General features: G+C 38.7%; 1 protein-coding gene across 1 annotated transcript; it reads left to right on the top strand.

Moving 5' to 3' along the window:
- The first annotated feature begins 14,944 nt into the window (after nt 1-14,944).
- pthlha (parathyroid hormone-like hormone a) lies at nt 14,945-23,064 on the top strand. Its single transcript, XM_027163985.2, has 4 exons — nt 14,945-15,386; nt 15,879-15,994; nt 20,614-21,144; nt 22,315-23,064. The coding sequence occupies exons 2-3, from the start codon at nt 15,888-15,890 to the stop codon at nt 21,119-21,121; spliced, it is 615 nt and encodes a 204-aa protein (XP_027019786.1). The 5' UTR covers nt 14,945-15,386; nt 15,879-15,887; the 3' UTR covers nt 21,122-21,144; nt 22,315-23,064.
- Nucleotides 23,065-23,238: the final 174 nt, after the last annotated feature.

Raw genomic sequence — 23,238 nt, 5'->3', positions numbered from 1 at the left:
AGCGTGCTGTAATTCCAGCCTCTTTGTTCCACTCTTCGGGGGACAGCCAAGCAGGAGCTGGGCCACAGAGGAAGGCGCCAGGCACACACTGAGTTTTCCAGTCAAAACTTAAGGGGCCACTAAGAAAGCTGTGCTGCTCTGAAAAGTGAACAAGGAGAGTGTCAAAGTACAAAGCACCATACAACAGTGGGCACAACACAAAGTGGGCCAAGGGACGCATCATTTTTACCAGGGAAATCACATTTAAATAAAGAGAGGGAGAAAAGACAAGAGCGGCACAAACCGCATCTGTTTCTAATGCTTTTTCCAAAACAACAGCATGTCAAGTTGCATGTAAAACAGCTGTTGTTTTATGTTCTTGAGATTGCTATATGAGTAAAGCAATGCAGACAGACAGAAAGAGAAAGACAGAGAGAGCGATAGAGAGAGCGACAGAGAGAGTGACAGAGAGAGACAGAGAGACAGAGAGAGAGAGAGAGAGAGAGAGAGAGAGAGAGAGAGAGAGAGAGAGAGAGAGAGAGAGAGAGAGAGAGAGAGAGAGAGAACCCAATGAAATGTCTAATTTAAAGTCTGGTTTAACATGAAAAAGCTTCTTTTGGACCTCAGCTCCAAAGCCACACATAACTACTAATAGCAGAAGTTAAACCACAACTTAATTTAAGATTCATTTCCCTTTATCTTTATGTAACTGAATAGAGATGTACCTGAATAGAGATATGTGATTACTGAACAGTTAATGCATTCGAAACAGACAAAATATTTTAAATATAGATCTGAATACAACGTCTTTCTCTCAAAAACTCTTGGGAGTTTTTGCAGTGTTTTTTTTTCAAGGATTTGCCAGGACATTTTGGTAGGATCCATATAATAATAATAATAATAATAATAATAATACAGGGATAGGGGTTTCCTCCAGGTATTGTGGTTAACTCCCCAAGAACATGCATACACTGATTGCTGTCGGTAAATTGTCTATAGTATGTGAATGTGTGTGCTTCCAGGGTGTCTACCACCTTGTGACCACCATCACTCCCTGTGACCCTGTGTTAGATAAACAGTACAGATATTGGAAATCGTTTTTAAAGCCCATTCTATGTAGGCCACACCCACTCCGAATACAGCGACAGACAGATGTCTGTCTCTATCAGTGTAGGTTGTGACATTCGTGCAGTGATCATTTTAGTCCAATCTTCAAAACTGAATCTGGCATTTCAACGGTCTCCAAACTTGAAGAATACACTAAATATAGAGCGGAATTCACACACTGTGTCCAGCATTACACACTTTTCCAAAAGTGCTATGAGACTTGACAGAGAAGGATCAACTGTAAGGTTTCTCTTAATTCCACTGGCTCAGAAGGGATATAGGATACCAGGAATCAGCAAAAAACTAGGAATATTTATTTAAAAAAAACATAAAAATAAGCACACACACACACACACACACACACACACACACACACACACACACACACACACACACACACACACACACACACACACACACACACACAAGTTATACAAATTAGTCTGAGGGATTACTGAGGTATCCATGAAATGGAATATAGACGTGTTCGACTCACCAGAAAAAGAGTAAACGTACAATGTTTACTTAATGAATCACAACAGTTGGAACCTGACAAGTTTAAATGTATAAAATTAGTTCGAAACCACATGATGGCATTCTTGAATCTGATTGGTCAGAAAGCGTGCACAGTTTGTGTATAACTGCAGCTCGGACAGTAATCTCGGCTGTAACTTGGAAGACATGAACATAATATTAACATGACTTAATATCAATGCTTTTGTTACTAATGTTTAGTGTTTCTTTCTGTTGTAACAGCCCACACCCAGGGACATGTACGGCAATTTTTCCACATTACCTAAAAAGAGTGATGATAAAAATTGAATTTATTATTCATTAAATTGTTGACTGGAGATTTATTTCAAACATTTATTGAAGGAGTCTCCAGGGTCTTTGTAGCAGTCAGTATGTAAATTTACCTGCTAAGAGAGGATAAAGAACATCCTAAAGCATTCCCTGTAGGGAAAATTGCGGAGAAATTAAGAATACTCTCCTCATACACAATACATAAATACAAAGTCATTTTGAACAGATTGTAAAATAAATGTATCTTTAAGGAATAAAGTGCCAAAGCATCGCTCTTTGTGCCACACACCGAGCAGTAACTAGTTCAAAAAGGTTTTTTTTTCCTACTACACTGTAATTTGCATTTCACAGGGATTTAAACACACATGAAGTGACAACTTCCTGTTTGAAGTGGGCAGGAATAATTAGGAACATCTTGGATTTTAATTCGATTAGCAAAACCAGAATTAATTCTTGCCTTCAAACAGTCTGTTTAAAAGACCCTTATTGTATATTCGCTCAAATCTTTTCCATATCTGTCAAGTTCAACTCTAAGTCTTCCCAACAAACTATGCACACATGTGGAAGCGCTTTTTTACAGTACAATTCAGCTTTTATGATTCCTTAATAAAGGCAGGATCCTTCAAATAAAGAACAGATTGCATCTTCGCTCAGTCGTTTGTACGGCTTTGATGAGCGGCACCGGCTCTAGCTAACAACCTCCGACGTTTCGTGTCTGTCCTTGTTCGCTTGGACATGGATGCTCTTTATCTCTCACGATTTCCTTGGAGTGTGGATAGAGTTACACGTGTAGTTCTTTTATTGAATATGATCTGGAACAATTCTCTGCAGCAGGAAATGATTCATAACAATTAAAACACACACACAAAAAAATCATGGCTAGATAAAATGCACGTGAAGACACAATATGGAGTCCATTGAGTACGCTTGCAGGAAGCATGATTTTGGATGCAGCGTCCAAGAGAGTTGTTTCTGGGCTTCCTCTCCAGAACTAGGTCAATATGTTTTTATTATTGCTGTAGTTTCCCTGTCATACTCATAGATTGGCAGAGGGAGTAGACCCACCCAGCGCCTCAGCGTCGACTGAACAAGGGAACCTCAGTAACATGGAGTCTAACATTAATCTGTAGAAAAGGAAACTGGAACAACACACAGCTGCTGGCCAGCCTGAGGGGAGTCACATCCAATCGGCCCACACCAGGTGGTCTCTGCGACCCCTCCCTGCCACATGCATACGCAAAAGAATCTTCTACAATGATATCTTCATTACTTTTTTCTATACAGTCTCTTGTAAACAACTCGAGGTTACTGTGCTCACGGCACAGCAAACATCTCTCACGTCTCTGATTAATGATCTCTTCATATTATTCTGTCACTCACTCAGTCTTTCAACATGATTATGTAACGTAACGGGTCTGCTTTGTGTCTGACGGAATAGGTTACAACACTGCTGAATGCCACCGACCAAAACTCCTTAGACTTACAGGTCTCCATGGTAACCTGCACACATTTGAGATGTTGTATTTGAGTGATGGTGTTAAATTATTACAAGTGTTAAAACGAAAAAAGAAAAAAAACAAGAGGGTGCAAATAGTGCCAGATAATCCCTAAAGAAAGCTTAAATTGGGTTTCGTATGTTGGCAGCCAAGCAATCCCACAACACACACACTTTTCCTGTTACTAGATGATTTATACGGACGAGTGCAGAGTGTCCAGCGTTTCTGTTGGACAGCCAAGAAGCGGAATATGTGAGGCCAGGCACCAGGCTGACCTCATGCCATCCATCTTCTTTTTTAAGCCCTTCAAAGAGGCACAACGTGTTTGAGGTACGACGACTGGTATGAGTAGAAAAATACCTGCGCACTAGAGAAACCGCAGTCATTTACCACCGAGTAGGAAAAAAGTTCTCAGACATTCAAATGACCTGCAGGTCAAAATCGCTCTCAGGTCTTCATCTTTAACACAAACAGGTGAGTGTAGAGCACTGTATATGCCTTGGCTGCAAAAGCCATGGTCTTTTGCCAGGTGAATTTATTTACAGCAAGACTGCAAAATCATCATGAAGCAAGACTGCAAAATCATCTCTTTTTTTATAGTAGGAAACGGATGCCAGGAAGTGAAAGAAGTCGTCAAAACTTCAGATCAAAGTAGGAAGTTTTTAGAGATGGGCAGCTCCAAGCTAAAGGGAAAGCTGATGGGAAAGCAGAGGTGGAGAATGCTTGGCACAGCATGAGGACCACACAGCACTGAGCTCAAGCAGCTCTGAGCTCACACTGAGAGAGTCGCTGGCTCATGGGTACCAGAAACTTATTATCTTATATCCATTCCAGTTTTTGGTACTGACTAATAGAAAACCAGAAATATGCGAATTATTGCTTGCCAACTGATTTGCGTTCAGACTTAAGATACAAATGTTAGAGAAACATTTCCCACTTGGAGCTCTCTACTCAAATCTTGGAAATGCATCAAATATCTTAACAAATTCCAAATACTGAGAGAACCATTTGCATTTAAGCTCTTCCTTGAATAGCCTTAGGACTGTAACTGCAACAGTTCTGTTACTCGAGTCTTCACCCATGAATAGATGATAACAAATCGAACTTCGTGTTCAAACTGGATAGCTACTGTAGAGAAGCACTACACAAAATGAATGGATGGAAAGATGAACCTACAGTACAATAGAGGTTCATTGGTGGCTATATGTAGGTGATGGAGCTGCAGATTTAAATGTGCTTGAAGAAGAGGAAGAGGAAGAAGAAGAAGAAGAAGAAGAAGAAGAAGAAGAAGAAGAAGAAGAAGAAGAAGAAGAAGAAGAAGAGAGTTAGGACAAGAGAGATGAAAGTCTATTTACGTTTAATACATTTGCCTTCAGAGCAACACACTTGCTCAATTGCCCAGTGGAGGCATCTGGGATTTGAACTCACAACCATTTCAAGGAATTCCGGAAGCTAATTTGAATATTCTTTAAGCTCCTCCTGCTCCTGTTCTCCATCAGCCTGCACACAACATGCCATATTCAGGTTCTTTGTGAATCTTAAGGTGGCAAAACGTTGTGTATAAAACTCAGCATGGAAGCACAATATATTATCTGACAGAAAGTAAGAAAGTCCTATATGTAAGAAAGCTTTGATGGTATTTTTCTAGAAAATTACCTTAACTGCTAAAAAGAATGAATGATCCTTACTTCTGTTGTTTTCTGTCTGAGAGGAAGACCCTCAGTCTAACCTAAGGACACCAATTAGCCTTTTTATATTGTTTAGTAGGTTCAGTTTTTCCCCTTTGAATCAGAGCTAATCAGAAACTTACTGAAAAACGTCTGGCAACAGTTTGCATTTGCTTGTTTTTTATGTAAATGTAACATGTAATTTAATGTCTAGTTCAATCTGCTTCATTTAAATAGTTAGTCATTACAAATCAAGCATAGGTTTGCTTGTTTCTTTTAAGTTGTTTATTACAATACTGTTATGAAGACTGTAAAAAGTGTCCTTTCTCGTTCCCATGTCTCATTCTGCAAATCATTTATCATCATTAATTATAATCACTTCATGGCAATAACATCAGTACGACAGTACTGAACCCACTGGCTCTCATTCAGTGTATTTCATTCAGATGAATCCATCGGTTGAAAGAGTTACAGTAACGCTGTTTGTTTTGTTTTGTCCTGGTTACACAACTCCGCTTGACTACACAACTGCAGAAAGGACGATATTTATAATTACTCTCTCTGGTGTCACCCAGATTAGAATGAGGTTCTCTTTTGAATCCGGATCCTCTCAAGGTTACATCTTCATGTCATCTCAAGGAGTTTTTTTCTCGTTATCTTCACCTCTGCTCATTAGGGATAAATATAAATTACAGCTTTTTAGATTTTTAAAAAATCAATAAAGCTGCTTTGGGATATTGTTAAAAGCACTGTACAAATCAAATAAAACTGAACTGGTTTCTCTACGTCCAACATAAATTAAACCCTTCACATTGAGTATTAAAGCCCCAGGTGGGGCGCTGACATAGTGAGTCAGCGACGTTTAATAATGGAAATTGATTAATATCAATTAGAAACTTCTTTGAAGTGATTAAATCACGTTTTGAGGAGAAATTTAATATTTTATGTAAACTACACAAAATATGTTCTCATAACTAAATGAAGGCACATTTCTTTCTCCCTTTTATTCAGTGTATACAGGAGTTCTCAGATGATTTCTCTTTTATTACATTACTATAAAATATTATTGTGATATTGGTGGAAATCACAATCAGCATACACATCAACAGATGATTATATCTGTAGAGTTCCAAGCACAAACATCAACTCAGACCTGTGGAAAGTTCAGGAATAGAACCTTTTGATTTAACAAATCATAATTGTTGATGGAGCAAATACGAACGTTAAGGTTGATATGTTAATACTGCCATGAAGTCTGGGATTGTAATCATTTACTTTTTTTTATGGAGTAAAAAAATATTTTCTGAACTACTGATTTGTTTTTAACAGTGATATTTTTAGTCTCTGTCTTTTTCTTCTTTTTTTTTCTTTGTTTATAATTGGCCAAAACAATGGTTAATCCAGGAGATGCACATGCAGAAGGACAGAACGGTCACGGTAAAGGTCTTCGTACACACTGAGGTGGCGCTTCTGTGCACCAGTGCTGCAGCTGAGCGTAGAGCCCAAACCACTAGTATTGTCCACAGCTAAACATAGAGCAAACTCCAGGCCAGACAAATAGGAAGCCAATTTCAACTAGGAACCAGCGTGCACTCTTTCTACAAATGTAACACAGCCCCCCAGTCCTTTTACTTCAGCCTGGCAAATGTAAAAAAGAAAGAAGAATCTTTCCCATGTGGGCTTGTCTCTTAATTACCAGCAAGGCAGCACAACTGTTTCTCGTCTCCGACAGACAAAACAGAAGAACTCAGCGCTGTCTCATAGGCCTGTTTTCATATTTGGCTTTTAAATGATGATATTAATGTCCCTGAAATAGTTGTGTCTAGTATTCAAGCCCGCATAATAACAGTCATTTGTCGTGTAGAATATCAAGTCTGAGCCGCAGGGGTTCACACTATAGCACTGGAGGTGATGTGGTGGAGCTGGCATGTGTGAAAAAATGTGTGTGTGTGTGTGTGTGTGTGTGTGTGTGTGTGTGTGTGTGTGTGTGTGTGTGTGTGTGTGTGTGTGTGTGTGTGTGTGTGTGTGTGTGTATGTGTCTGTCTGTCTGTTTAAAAATAGAAAAGAGACATTTGCAAAACATCTGTCATTTAATCATATGGATATAGAATTTTCTAATATTGTTACTGAGTAATCATTTATGTCCAGAAAGCAAAAAAAGCAAACATGATTAAAATCCAAAAAGAAATTGTGATGTTTGAAATGAGGAACAGCAACAAAAACATTTTACTATTCAGAATTTTCACAATGTATTTGACAAATCATTAGATACAACTTACACTGGAAAAGTGCATTTTTTTTTTAATTATTATGCAAACAGACAATTACAATATTTACAGAAGAGAAATTAAATGCAAAATACAAATACAAAGACCAACCAAAGTGCATTTTTGCTTTTGTGTGCGCGTGTATAATATACATTGGTGTGTATGTGTGTGTGTGTGTGGGGGGGTGGGTGGGTGTCTCTATGCGTGTGGTATGAAACACATTAAAATATACCGATGCAGTTTCTGTCTGTCTGTTTTAAAAATGGGAAAAAGACACAATTTTTACAGGAAACAAGTTATCTTTGCACATGAACATATCTTGAATATCATTTACAGTATTTGCTTTTTATATGCTTATTACTATAATATTACAAACCAAGCACCAAAATTTTTTTCAATTCAATTCAATTAAAGTTTATTTGTATAGCGCTGTTTACAATAGACATTGTCTCAAAGCAGCTTTACAGAGCATAAATTTTTATATATTTATATATACAGTATATGTGTGTGTGTGTGTGTGTGTGTGTGTGTGTGTGTGTGTGTGTGTGTGTGTGTGTGTGTGTGTGTGTGTGTGTGTCTTGAGGCAAAGTAGTGTGCGTGAGTAAGAGCATCCTCTAATTGTAGTATGGCTTTTTTTTAGTATTCCTGTGACTCAGTGATTTCATAATGATGTCAGCAGTGGGGCTTAACCCTGTATATATATTCCTATATTGAAAATTCATCTTGGAAGTTCTCAGAGGAAGAATCCTCTATAGAACTTAAAACTGTCACATCTTCCTCATCTTTGAGAAGGCAACTGCGAGAAACAAGAAAATAAAAAAACTCCATCGGGGCATTTTCCCCTCTAACAAACACAGAAACTATCCGTCTGGATTGCTAAGCCATTTTTCGAGGAGAAGCATCTGTTCTTCATCACTACAGTGAGTATAAGAATCTTCCTATAATCTAGGAATCTTCCTTGAGGCTGTGAATCTTTAATATTAGATACAGTATCAGTTATGTGATGAAGGAGGAGATACAGTACCTGTGTTTATGACTGGTGTTTTGTGACTGCTGTTGTGTTTAAGGTGTGTGCAGGGTTCACAGGACTTATCTGTTTGCTTCCCAAACAAACAAAAGTTTTCAGATGTTAGATGTATTTGTTTTTCCTTTTACCATGAAAGTGAGTGTTAATACTAAATTCTTTGAACATTACAATGATTCCATCTGTGATTTTGTCTAAGAGAATCTTGTTAATCAGTGAGCTGAGGAAAGATTCTCTCTCTCTCTCTCTCTCTCTCTCTCTCTCTCTCTCTCTCTCTCTCTCTCTCTCTGCCAATTTCAATTGTTTCAGAAGATTTTGTTGTTCAGTGTTTGAACGCAGTTGCGATAGTGATGATCCTAAATCAACAGGTTTCCATGTCTGATCTGTCAGTGATGAGGCCAAGCAGGGGCTTCATATCATGTCAGTGAGCAGCAAAAAGTCATTATTCATGCTCCAGTCCAGACTGAATTCCTCTCTTATGTAGAGTGTGCTGAAAGGCAGCTCTGGTCCTCTCTAATTGAGTGCAGAGTGTGTCTACTCGCTTCAGATCCTATGTGCTGCTCTAGTCTGTTACTCAAACCACACTCAGCGAGACATTAGAAATTGAATGTAGATATTTCTTGTAGATTTTCTTTTCTACTCTTTCCCCCTTTCTTTCTCTGTCACATATAGCTATGTTAGACTAGTTCAATATGAGATTTTTTTTCTTTGTTGGGGTGAAATCTTAGCGTTGTTGTTAAGATAAACAAATGCAACCACATAAATGATAACATGATGTATCATGCGGTCATGTATCATCTACTGAAGTTCCCTGAAGGTAGACACAGCTGATCTACAGGGTTGAGATTCAGACTGGTGCTGGATTTCATATCATTTCAATTGTGGATAAATATCTTTCTGTGGTGTTGTAATGTTGTGTCATGCTTCTGGGGTTGGGGGTTCGATTACTTTGTGCATGCATTGTGGGCTGATGGGCATCACTAAATTGTCCATAGTGTTTTCACCACCTTGTGCCCCGTGTCTCCTTGGACTGACTAGAATGAATAATACAGCAAGGATACAAAACATACACCAGGGATACCAAAAAATGAATAATAAGATAATATACATAAAACTGAGTAATAGAAAAGTGCAGAGTGGAGTGGGGATTCAATACAGTACAATACAATGGGACAAACATACTGAGGTAGACATATGTGCAAGAATAAACAGATATACTAGATGGACCGCTAGACAAGATAAACGTGCTTATACTCCAGTTGTATGAAAATTCAGTGAGAATAAAGTAGCCACAAAAAAAAAAACAATAACAATAGCAAAAGCACTGGCAACATCAACAATAACAACTACAACAGCAGCAATAACAAAAACAACAGCAACTGTAACAATATCAACATCAACAATAACATACAGCAATAACAATAACAACAGCAATGGTTACAATAAAAACAATAACAACAGCAACAATAATAATTACATCAACATTAACAACTACATCAGCAACTAGAACAATAATAAAAGCAACATAAAACCAACAACAATTATAACAGCGGTAATAACAATAACAACAGAAACCACTACAACAGCAAAAAGAACAGCTACAACAGCATTAATAACACTAACAGCAATAACAAAAATAACAACAGAAACAACAATTACAACAGCGGTAATAACAATAACAACAGCAACAATAAAGACAACAGCAAAATGAACAAATATCTTGATAAAAAGCACATTTTAAATATTAAATGTAAACTAAATAATTAAAATCTTCTCTTCATTAGCAGGACACAGTGCAGCACAGTAACAATGTTTTCAAGAGAAAATATGTTGACTATAATCAGATCTACCTAGTTTTTCCAGGCTAGTTTTTTTTTCTTCTTTCTAGAAATAAAAATGCAAAATAGTCTGAATGTGACCATTTCAAGCATAAATAATAAAAAAAATATATAATTACTAAAAATATGCTTAATAATCTTATTTTTGATTAATATAAATCTTACAAAGAAATAACAAATACATTTGACTATATTTAAGAGATTTTCCAGCAGCCATGATGTTTTTGTTTTTGCTCATTTATTTTTCTTAGAAATGGATTAAAAATAGAAAATGTTGATGTGGATTAAAAGGTTTGTGGATTAAAAGCAGATCTTTAGAAACAGATTTCCTGGCTTTGTTCTAGTTTGTTGTTTTTTCCCCCCTTTTTTAATCTGTTTATTTGAAGGTAATGGAGTCTTTCGAGTGACCTCGAGTTAGTATTTTTTTTTCCTTCTAGCAAATGTGAAAAGTGTGGAACAGGTTGGAAGTAACACGATGAGTTTAAGAAGATCAAGTAGGTCAACACAAAAATATCATAAAGGAAACCTGCTACAGGAGGAAAGAGGTCATAAAATGCCAGAGACACACTAATTTGCACTCTGCTGCTTTCCTTAGGGGCAAATAGTTTATCAAGAAAACAAGAGTCTTTAATTAAAAGAGCTTCTTGGTTAGGAAGGCAGTCTGTTTGCTATTAAGCACTAATGAGTGAGTGTGTAAAAAAAAATTAGGTTGGTGCATTGAAAACTACATAAATAGATAGATAGATAGATAGATAGATAGATAGATAGATAGATAGATAGATAGATAGATAGATAGATAGATAGATAGACAGATAGATAAACAAACAAACAAACAAACAAACAAACAAATAAATAAATAAATAAATAAATAAATAAATAAATAAATAAATAAATAAATAAATAAATAAATAAACAGTGCACATGTTGTCCAGAAGCTAGTGGCTGTAATTTCGTAAAATGCATTTGTAAGGAGCTAAAAAGTGACTCCACATGGACCAGTGCACGTGAATCATAATCTTAAAAGCTGGAGCTCACAACATATTTTAACGCCTGAAGCAAGGACTTGATTAGGGAGTGTGCAATTACAAATACATCTCTTACAGCAGTAAACAAACAAAGTGTAGAGTAGAGTTTGATTAAATTACAACAGAGTAGCATAAAGTATTATAGAGCACATTAAAGTAGATTAGATGAAAATAGAGAAGATTAGAATATTTTAGAGTAAAGAAGTGTACATTAAAAGTAGAGCAGATTAGAGTATAGTGTAAAAATTAGATTTGGATGAAGTAGAGAAGATTATATTAAAAATGAATAGAATAAAAAAGATTAGAGTAAATTATTGTAGAGTACATTAAAGGAAATTAGAGTAGTAGAATTAGAATTGAATAGAAAAAATATAATTGAGTAGAGTTGATTAGAATAAATTATAGTAGAGTACGGTGAGGTGAAGTATTAGATTACATTGGATTACAGTAAAGCAGATTATATTAGATAGAGTGAATTAGATTATGGTAGATTAAAGTGAGGTACAGTGGATAAGATTAGAGTGGAGTATAATATTGTACATGAGATTGATTAGAGTACTTTGTAAATCTTGAAATTTGATGTCACAGCCATAAACAAGAGAAACAGGGAGCACAGAGAGACTTAACACAAGAGCAGCACAAGACATACGTGTACAATAAGCTCACCAAATACCACAGAGAAGAGAAATTATAAATTAAATATTTGTTATTTGGTATTACTTAAAAAAATCGACTGGCAATGACAAAGCTAAGAGTGACTGTTGGGAAGTAGATGTGGACGTGACCAACAATGTGACAAAGTTGTATGCAAATACGGAGCGTCTTGGTGCAGAGACTACCGATGAGAATGAAGACAAAAGAGCGCACCGATCGGTGACAAGGGGTGCGGGAGAACACTGCTGGATTTTATACTGTACACAAACACCAAATTTCCATCCAGAAAGTTTTATTTTAGCGACATAACCCACTGATAAACAATGTTACTATGGCAACCAGTTACCAGTAAACCAGTACTAAAATCACTGTATGTATGAACGTAGCATCAGATCTTTGCTAAAAAACAAACATCACTTCTCCCAGCACTGTAAGTGTGTGACTGAAGCCTCTCTAATGGTTTAAAGGCGCCTATGGCAGTGCTGAATGAGCATGTCTGCTGTGTGCGCTGACAAGTCCAGCTTAGAGGAATTCCTAGAATTCCCTTGATGTGTCTGTGGGTGGGATGCTCACACAAATGTGCTCCATGAAAAATCAATGGACACGGGTTTAACAATCTGTAGATCATCAAACAGTGTCTCACGTTTCTGGAAAAAATAGGACAGGACTGAATAACAGTTAGATGGGCTTAACTCAGCGACATGCAATTATCACGGAATTCATTGATTATGATAGCATTATAACAAAGTTTACATCTCGAGAAGTGTAATGAACTGGAAAGTCTTTTAAATTAAATCATTTTTTTTTAGATGTAAAAAAGGTTTGCATTGGCACAAGGGTATTGGTGCTACCCGACAATCATGAAAATCCCTGAGCAAAGGCTTTTACACTGCAGTCATGGACTTTTTTCATGGCACATCAGAGCTGTTTTGAGGACTATTTTGCTTTTGGAGAGTCCTGGATGCGCTCCAGAACATGCGCCAAACATTCATAAGGAGGCAATGCTCTAATCCTGGATGAGCGCTGAGCACTGCTGGATGATGGGCGGGTAAGATCGGTTATTTCTACCCTTCTGAGCAGAAGAGGGAAAAGAGGGAATAGAACGAAATAGAAGGATGCTGGGTATAGCCCCAGTTTTTATTTCTTTTGGGGAGTTTTTCTACGAAATGCAGGAAATGGGTGCAATCATGGGAAGAATGATTGTTGGTACCGTGAAGTACAGAAACATTTCCCTCATGCATAGCAGCATTTAGGGGCTTTGAAATGTCCCTTTTTGTATTAAAGACAGTTCAAGAGCCAGATTTCCTCAAGAGAGCACTTAGGTATCTCTCCAGCAGAGTTACAGTGAGAGGCAGGAATGTTTCCTATAAACAGGCTCCAAATTCAAAGTTGCGTGTCCAGCTCACTGTAACAATTTACTACGTGGGGGTTCAAGCCAAATGTATGAAGCTGTGTGGGTCGCTATAAATGAAGCTATCCACGGATGACTGCTCTGATGACACATTTTTTGTCTCTGCTGATTTTTACATCACAGTCCTGTAGGAAGAGGTTGTGGATTTGGGTTGTCATTTCTGACCTCTGACTAAAAAGCAAAACTCATGTTTGCTTGTTTAACATCAGAAAATGTCACCAGAATTAGTTACAAAAGACAAAAAGAGGTTTGAGATTAAAGTCTGCATAATTGAGCAGGCTAATACTCGCTGCTTATGCTAGTGGAAAGACATACTGGTTCGAAGATATCTCTAACTGCTGGGAAAGAGGCACACATGTACAAGACTTTTCTGCTACCGAAACTGAGAAAAAGATGTAAGAAGAAGGAAAAAATTGAATCTTAGCAAATGAAATGATGTTAAATGTAGTCCGTATTACATGACTGAAATAAACGCAATACGAGATTATTAAACTAATTTCTAGTTTAAGTCTTTACTCATTTCAAGTTAGTTTGGGTTCATTGTGTGTGATAGATAGATAGATAGATAGATAGATAGATAGATAGATAGATAGATAGATAGATAGATAGATAGATAGATAGATAGATAGATGGATGGATGGATGGATGGATGGATGGATGGATGGATGGATGGATGGATGGATAGATAGATAGATAGATAGATAGATAGATAGATAGATAGATAGATAGATAGATAGATAGATAGATAGATAGATAGATAGATAGATAGATAGATAGATGTTGAACATTCAAGCAGCCTCTATGTCCCGTGTCCCAGTCGAAGATTTTAAACTATAAATAATGGTAGAAAATGTTCATCTGTGTGTCTCTGGGATCCACTGTACACTGTAACAGTTCCTCCTCCAGGTCGCTAATTCATACCTCATCCTGAAATGAGGCACAAAAACGGCTTGAACATATGTGCCAAAGAAATATCACATGGTTAATAGCTCTCTGGTCCGTCGTATAAGTCACTGGCTTGCATAAAGAAATACAACCCAACAAGCCCAACACGCTAGTTTCTAATGAGCTCTGCCATGTCTCTGGGCTGCTTCCACCGTTTATCACATGCTCTTAATTGGCTCTTTGGGGTGTAAAGAATGCTGTGAATTTCCTTTGTGTGTCTTCAGAAATCCAGTGAGCACGTCTGGCTGATATGTCAGCATCTCACGCCTTCCTATTTAATCATTATTCACACACGCACTCATGTACAGATAGGGCTCTTCATCTAGCTGAAACGTTCCTTGGGCGCCACCTTCTTGCCACATCTGGCCTCTCTTTCTTCTTGTTCTGCTTCTTCTTCTTCCTACAACACACACACACACACACACACACACACACACACACACACACACACACACACACACACACACACACACACACACATATATTCATACTCACTACTACACAAGGATTGACTCTTTGTGAGGGCTCCCCGAGTCATAACCTCCCCTCCCACTCCTCCTCTCTTCCTTTCCACCCCCCCTTTTCTCTCTGTCTTTCCTCCCTCCCTCACTCTCTCTCTCTCTCTCTCCCTCTCTCTCTCTCTCTCTCTCTCTCTCTCTCTCTCTCTCTCTCTCTCTCTCTCTCTCTCCCCTCCTTCACTCCCTCAACCTGCACTCAGACAGTTGTGCTTAAACTTTCCCATCACTGCGCTGGTCCACAGCCTCCTCTATAACAGGCTGAAGCACAGCCTCAGGCAGCATAAGAAGAAGAGACGCTGCCTTGCTCAGATCACCTGGAGAACAAATACACACACCTTACATGAAGTAGAACTTTCTGGATTGCTTTTGCCTCAGTTCTGATTGATTCAGAAACTTTAAATGAGTTCGGTGGAGATCAGAAGAGAGAAGACGAATTTTTTTTATTTTTTTGTAGGGAAGAGAAACATGTTGAAGAGCTGATTTGGTGAAAGATTTAAACGAAAGGAAATCTGCATCTTGGGGGCACTGATTGTTTGGTGCTTGGTTGTTGTTTGGTTTTGTTTCATAGCAGTTTGGACACTAAAACTTTGTCAGTCTATAAGTACTGAGAGGACAGAAGCCAGTCTGAGAAAAAGACATCGTTGTTGGAGAGTAAGTTCTATGTGTATGTGTATATGTGTATATGTGTGTGTGTGTGTGTGTGTGTGTGTGTGTGTGTGTGTGTGTGTGTGTGTGTGTGTGTGTGTGTGTGTGTATTGTCTCTCAGCTGAGGGTTTTACTGTTTTGTTGTGGCCTAGAGGACTTGCTGGAATTTTTTTTCTGAAGCATGATGAACTGGTTTGAGTTAAAACACGTCCTGTAGCCTTTCAGCATTTTCTACTCAACTCATTCTCAGGAAAAGAGGACAGACATTTATTTTGTGGTTTAAAATAAATTCTTCCATTGTCTGTTTGCATTTATACACCCAATATAGCTACACAATGAACAACCATCGCCAGAACTTACATTTCCGTTTACCGTGCCAAGTTTACAGATGATTCAGATACTGAGAAATGATGTGTCTTCCAGCACGTGGACTCCAAACTTTATCTCATGTGTTTGTGTGTGTGTGTGTGTGTTTGTTTTGTGGGGTTTTTTTTGTAGATTACAACGATGTTGTGTTCACGGAGGATACTGCAGCGGTGGTGTTTGGCGGTGTTTTTATTGTGCTCTCCTGTGCCGCACTACGGCAGGCCCATGGACGCCCTCTGCAACAGAATGTAAGTCAATGCACTTTTAAAACTCGATGCAGTGTGTGCATGTGTGTGTGTATATAAAAGCTAGAGAGAGAGATAGAGAGAGAGAATCTTCCATCCATCTTTAGGTGTCCATGTGAAAGCATTTATAAATAATAAATTAGTAAAAAAAAAGTTGTTAATGCAACTTGTGCTACTTTTACTTATATCACCTGTCAAACAGTAGGAGAGTGAGGTGGGTGGCTGTACAAGGATGGAAAATGTGTTCATTTGGAGATCGTGCTAGGAAATGTTTTCATTGCTAGCGCCCACCTGTGTGTTTACTTAGAGGGGGGTGAACACTCGCTCCGATGGAGCGCTCTGACACCCTCCACCTCTCCACCTTTCCCGCCTTCTCAGATCACTCCCTTCTCAGCTTGTTGGGCCATGACTTAATTTCTTACCATGTCAGTCGCCTACTGCCATCCGTTTCTCCGGCAGGCCTACCCTCCTCTAGCCTGCGCCACAAGGGGCCCGCTGTCTGATAGAGAGGGGGCTTACAGAGAGGAAGGAGCAGCAGAGGTGAGGAGTAAAAGAGAGAGAGAGAGAGAGTTGAGAGTGCTGATGGTGGACTAGGCTGCGACCCAAGCTAAACGCACTCTCCTGCTGGAGTACATTATACCGAGCCGAAGAAATGTGCTTTCATGTCCGGCGCAACCCTGACCAGAGCCCAGGATGCAAAACATAGTTCTGGAGAGCCATTTGCTTTGGAAGGCTAATCTCCCATAATGCTTGTGCACTCCTTGGCCCTGCCTATGGTGGCTTAACCTTCCAATCAGCTTTTAATGAAGCGTTTGAGAGAAACAGAATGAGGGTGTGTGTGTGTGTGTGTGTGTGAGAGAGAGAGAGAGAGAGAGAGACAGTGTGTATAGGTCATGATTCATGTATTTGGTCGAAAATCAAATGTGTGTGCTTAACGAGTGAGAGAGCAAGAGAGAGAGAGAGAGATGTTTGTCTTTGCGTGAGTTCATCACTCATCCTGTTTTCCTGAGTTTTGCTTATACTGAAAGTATTTTAATATTAATGTAACAAACTCATTTTATAAATGATGTTACAAGACAAATACACAGACAAATTTCCTTTTTGATACGGAGTGTATTTGTTGGGATGGTACAGTCGAGTTTCTGCATGAAGGAGCATAGACTCTCAAGCAAACTGTGCAACTGCTGCTGTCTAAAATCCGCTTCGCGTACTGACTGAGCTCGTTTTCATAGTTTTAGCATTACAGGGAGGATCTGTTGGAGCTGTCGTGTTGATGCAGGATCGAGCTCTGGGCTGATTCATATGTCTGTGTGTGTGTGGTCTCTACTCTCATACAAGCAAGTTCCAAGTGTGTTTGTTTGTTACTTGTGGAAGGTGGTGACTGCTTGCTGGATAAGACGGGCTTGGCCATTCACGGCTCTCTTTAATGATGCATGTCTCGTTGCCAAAGACCACGATGCGTCATTTCACCTTTGACCTGGTAGACTAATAGTCAGACTATTCTCGTTACTCCGCCACCTACACAGACTGAAAACACACCATATACAGTTCCTGCTCTGATTCATTAATCAGCAATAATCACAGCCAGGACAATCTTTTTTTAGCAAAATGTCAGATCTTGTACCAATGCAGACTTATCCAATTTTCGTCCTGATAACAATCTCTAATAGACTAAACTCTGGCCAGAATGGAGGATATTAAAGTATCATGTAGAGGCAGCTGAATGAGAACAGAGAAGTCTTTCATCAGGATCCACTCAAGATCTTTTATCATTGTAGGGTCTCAAAAAAAACATCCAAAAGGGCGTTTACTGTATATAACAAGCTTATGCTGACAAGCAGGCAGAGTTGACAATCTGCCATTGAGCACAATGCCTCCTACTGGAGTTTAAACTGGCCTCGTCCCAAGTCAAGTCAGCCAAAGAAGATCAAACACACATGCGGCAGAAAGACTTTCGTTACAGAGCACTCCCACAAGTGCTCAATTTAAAAAAAAAAAAAACACACACAGATAAACATCGTCATATCTTAATGTGGAGCAAAAAATAAATAAATAAAATTTTGACAGCTTACAAGTGAAGACTTTTTACCCTACTGATTTTGCTGAGGCACATGATGTGAGACTCCTGTTCAAGTTTTTAAAAAATGGTAGATTAAATAGAAAAATATGTTGTGCTTAGAATATTTATTGTAACAAAGTCTATTTATTTCAATTAGCACAGCTACCCGAGTCTAAAGCTTCACAAAGCTGAACAAAGCGAAGCTCTGAGCAATTACTTTCAGACAATCAGAATGTCTCTGAATAAGGTCTGTCTGCCACATGCTGAAAATGTAAATTCGAGTGTAAAATGATGTTAGAACAGATTGTTTGTTTAAAAGCACATTTCTAATGCACTAAAGAAATAAGTGGAGCTCATTTATTTGACGTTTTCTCCTCTGAGCTCACTCACATACAGATTCACAATATCCATGGGCTAAGGGATGGCATGATAACAGTGCATGGAGAGCTGACTCTGTGCTTTTATACATTACATCCACACACACTTTCTCTCTGCACGGTCTTTAGTGCAGCCCTCAGTCTTGTCTGCTCTCGTTCCTGTTCAATATCGAGTATCCAAAATTGTGATGGATATTTTATGGTAGAGAAGAAAACGTGTCATTTCATTCATGTATCTTCATGTGTTTGTGTGTGTGTGTGTGTGTGTGTGTGTGTAGTGTGTGTGTGTATGTATGTGTGTGTGTGTGTGTGTGTGTGTGTGTGTGTGTGTGTGTGTGTGTGTGTGTGTGTGTGTGTGTGTGTGTGTGGTGTGTGCGTGTGTGGTGTGTGTGTTGTGTAGTGCTTAATGATTTCAGGAAAGTTCTCTCTCATAAACTATTTAGGACACGTGTTGAGGATGATAAACTGTTTTTTTCCAAAGAAGGGGAAACTCAGCTAAAAGACGCCTGGCGAATAATTCGCTACAAGATCCGTTTAACAGATTAGTGTGGAAATAAGCCATATTTACGCCTCTGTAATTTCTAATACATACTTCACATTTGCACTTTATTCAAAATCCTCATACTGTTTCTACCACCGATATGCATTCGTATATAATATTTTTCTATATATGTTCTAAATATTTTCCCTTTTCTGCCTGTATAGTTAAATAGCTATTTTAATTTTTAATCTGTTGTATTCTATTTTTTATGAAAAAAGCATTGTGTATGGTTGTGTATGTATGTGACAAGCCATCATTTCACAGCGGGTTTGTTGAATACACTATGTAGTGTGACCGTGTGATGGAATAAGGAGCCACTTAGGATTCATTGGCCAACTGATGGTCCGAAGTGTTAGATGTTTATGGGATAAGACCAAATAAAAAAGGCTGAACAGGTATAAAAGAGGAATGTTCCTACAGTGTTTGTTTCTTTTGGACTGTGCTAAGACATGACTGAAATTGTCCTGATATGACCAGTCCGTTTTTCCGTGTATTAGTTGAGTTGTTACTTTACCGCCACCTGCTGGTGACTCTGCTCCATGCCTGCCGCCTACAGCTGCAGGAGAGCTGCGGGTGTCAGACCCACCGCCGCTCTCTCTCTCAAACGAAAAAGTGAATATTTTGAAATAGCCCCGAATTATGCTTTACTTTGGCACATTGAAAGCACCAGCTCTGTGATATGTGTAATTGTTTCAAGACATTTGGACCGTGTGCCTAGTATCCAAAAGTGCAGACGATAGCAGAGATCTTTTTCAACTGCAAAAGCAAATGTCAAAGGTACAGGCACCTGGACTTGGGAACTGTTTTAAGTGAGACGCAATTAGAGCGTAAATTAGAATTAATGCTAAACAAGAAATTTCAGTGTGATTATTGGCTTTTGCCATTGCGCAGGAATGTGCAGCTCGAGACAGCTCTGATGTACTATGTTTAAAATTCTGAGTTTACTATGTTCATGGTGCCTCAAAACAGTTAAAAACCTCCAAACCCCCAGCAGGTCCTTATACGGGACAGCGCGTTATATGAAGGTGTTTCACATCATCACTTAGTGATTTATTATGGTTAGATGAAGGGATCTGGAACTGTTGAGTCTTTTGGGGAAAGACCGAACAAGGCCCAAGGCCAAGGACCGAGTTTCACAAGGGCCGGAACGAAGAGAGAGCCGATTTGGCACAGTGTTAGTACTCAGTGTGGGATTCGAGTTAAAATGCACCATGTTGTGGGTTGGATTTGGGGTTTGGATTATGATTATAATGATTAAAACCAGACACACACACAGACACACACATTTCATTTGCTTACATGTCATGGATCACTGCAAAATAAATCCATGTAGAATTGCAAACAAAACCACGTCGAGTCAAAATGACTCTTTAAAGCTGGATAGTAAAATGACTCTCCAACGAAATGACGTTATGAACTGCTTGGCTCAGTTTCTGTAGTGAACAGGATTGTAACATGTTTTATATATAATATATTGCATATTCTACAGAGCTGAGTGTAACAAGGTGGCATGGTATTTCCATCCTTTCATTTAAAATGCCCTCAAGAGGACGTTTATATACTGTAGTTATTACTTGAGGTGAAAGTAAGAAGTTATTTCATTTTCGCTCCTTTTCTCTCTATTTTTTCTCCTTCTCTCTCTCAGGAAACGGTCAGTGACACATGCCCAGCTGATGCACGACAAAGGCCGAACGCTGCAGGACTTTAAGCGGCGCATGTGGCTGCAGGAGTTACTGCATGAAGTGCACACAGCCGAGCTCCGTGAAGTGCAGCAGCGTGGCGGAGTCAGTGGTGGAGGTGGAACAATCAGTGTCGGAGTTCCCATAGGAGTGGGCATGGGCATCAGTCTGAGCCCAGGCACAGCTAACCCTAAGCCTGCTGGTGGCACCAAGAACCTGCCAATCAGCTTCAGCCCAGAAGACGAGGAGGGCACGAACCTACCACAGGAGACCAACAAGTCACAGATATACAAAGATGGAGCTCCCAAAGTCGGGATGAAGAAGAAGAAGAAAGGAAAAGCAGGCAAGCGAAGAGAAGGAGAGAAGAGGAAACGGAGAACCCGTTCGCTGAAAAGGCCAACGACAATCGAACCAGACAATGGCTTCCACCTTGAGCAGCGAATACACATGGTCCAGCGAGCAACGGTGCACTAGAACACTGTCAGTCTCTGACAACGGTAAGACTGAGTGTACTGTATATAGTGCCCTGTGTGTGTGTGTGTGTGTGTGTGTGTGTGTGTGTGTGTGTGTGTGTGTGTGTGTGTGTGTGTGTGTAGGTGTAAGAACTTACATCATAGTAAGTCAAAACCTCTTGAATAAAGTCAACAGCGTCTAGTATTTCCTATTACTAGATTACAGTCAACTGAATATATTACTATTTATTTCTAGAACTTTCTTATTCTTTTCACAGGTCATTTTGCTTCTCACTTAATAATAAAATTAAAACGAGCAAAATGATCTGAAACCTTGAATTCTATTTCAAGCTTGACATGAGTGCACGTGGCTAGAACTAAGTTAACTAACTCTATAAATAAATGTAAAATATATTATGATGTTTTAATTAAATGTCACAATAGTCAAGGTGTTTGACCTCACTCAGGGATCAAATAAGAGATGAGGATTACAAGGACTAAATTCATCATTTTGCTTCAGTTTCCCAAAATCATTCATATAAAAAGACAATGACAAATGTTTTGTTTCAATGCCAAGGATGTAAATGCATACATTTAATTTTATTTAGTTAATTGAATTCATTAATGGTGATAATTATAGTATAAACTGAAAATGGGTCATTTGAGTATGAATACCGCTGGTGTTTGGTTGAGGTCTACAGCTTTGGCCTCCAAGTCTATACACACACACACACACACACACACACACACACACACACACACACACACACACACACACACACAGAGAGAGAGAGAGAGAGAGAGAGAGAGAGAGAGAGAGAGAGAGAGAGAGAGAGAGAGAGAGAGAGAGAGAGAGAGAGAGAGAGAGAGAGAGAGAGAGAGAGTTTGGCAATAGTTCTACACTTTCATTTCCATGCTTCCGCATGGAGGAACTGCACACTGTTTGATGTTGACTGGAAGGTTCGGGATCACTCAGACTTTTCACGCCTCCTTTGCATAATTGCAAACACCTGTACAGATGTTGACACCCTGAGAAATCTACACAGGCTGCTTAGAAAACTTAGAACTTGTCAATATACCAATCACATATAGACATAAAACAACAAAAGACCTGCTCAAAACTGTTTGTGATCTGTATCTAGCTGAAGACTTCAATGTCTCTGAAACTCTGAAGCTCTGACACTGACCTCATTCTCTTTCTGCTCTGTCTTTCAGATTCCTAAGGACATTGTACATTATACGTGGACACCAAAATGCTCATGTTGCAGTACTCACTGTAATGGTGAGAGTCGGAAGAGTGGCTAGCAAAAAATATATATATATTTATTGTATGTAAATATTTTCAATTAGTGATAAATGAGTAATAAAGATAATGATGAACATTATCCCATTGCTCTGTGGGGCTATAGATTTTCATCTTTGTGAATACTTTGCTTTATTCTTTTTTTCTATGACTATACCAATTATCAATGTCAGATTTGCAGTAATTTATTTTGTTTGAATGGTGTATTTATTTTGTAAAGGTATCAAGGTGCTGCTGACCTTTTATATTTTTGTACCATATTGCACTTTAGATATATAAATATAAATCTAGATACAAGTAATGCCATTAATTGACTTATTTTGTGGTTATTTGAATGAAGAAAACAACAGCCTTCCTCTTTTTTAAATATTTTTTAAACAATTCTCTCTTTTTTTTAGTTGTTTTTCTTCTTGCTTTGGCATTCTGTTGTTGTTGTTTTTGTTTGTTTGTTTTTTTTTCTTTGCTGCTGACCTGGATGTCCCAACATGTCATCCACATATTCAGTCCTAAAGAACACTAATGTATATGATTTATTTTCATTTACACAGAACATGTAAAAGTTGTACATAAACAGCACACATGCTCTTCACTGAACTCATGTTCCTTGGCACTTGCACTGACTAAACAATCCTGTATTGAATGGATTAAACATCTGACAGTCACCACGCATTGCTCTGAGTCCTGTCCTCTGTTTGTGTGTGTGTGTGTGTGTGTGTGTGTGTGTGTGTGTGTGTGTGTGTGTGTGTGTGTGTGTGTGTGTGTGTAAAACCATAAAAGTTACAGGGCAATTTACAATTCTCGCCTTCAAATTTGATCATTTATCCACATAAAGCTTG

The sequence above is a fragment of the Tachysurus fulvidraco genome, chromosome 10 (assembly GCF_022655615.1).
Source record: "Tachysurus fulvidraco isolate hzauxx_2018 chromosome 10, HZAU_PFXX_2.0, whole genome shotgun sequence".
In the NCBI taxonomy this organism is placed as follows: domain Eukaryota; kingdom Metazoa; phylum Chordata; class Actinopteri; order Siluriformes; family Bagridae; genus Tachysurus; species Tachysurus fulvidraco.
The sequence above is the reverse complement of the archived record's forward strand: the minus strand, read 5'-3'. Positions and strand labels throughout refer to the sequence as shown.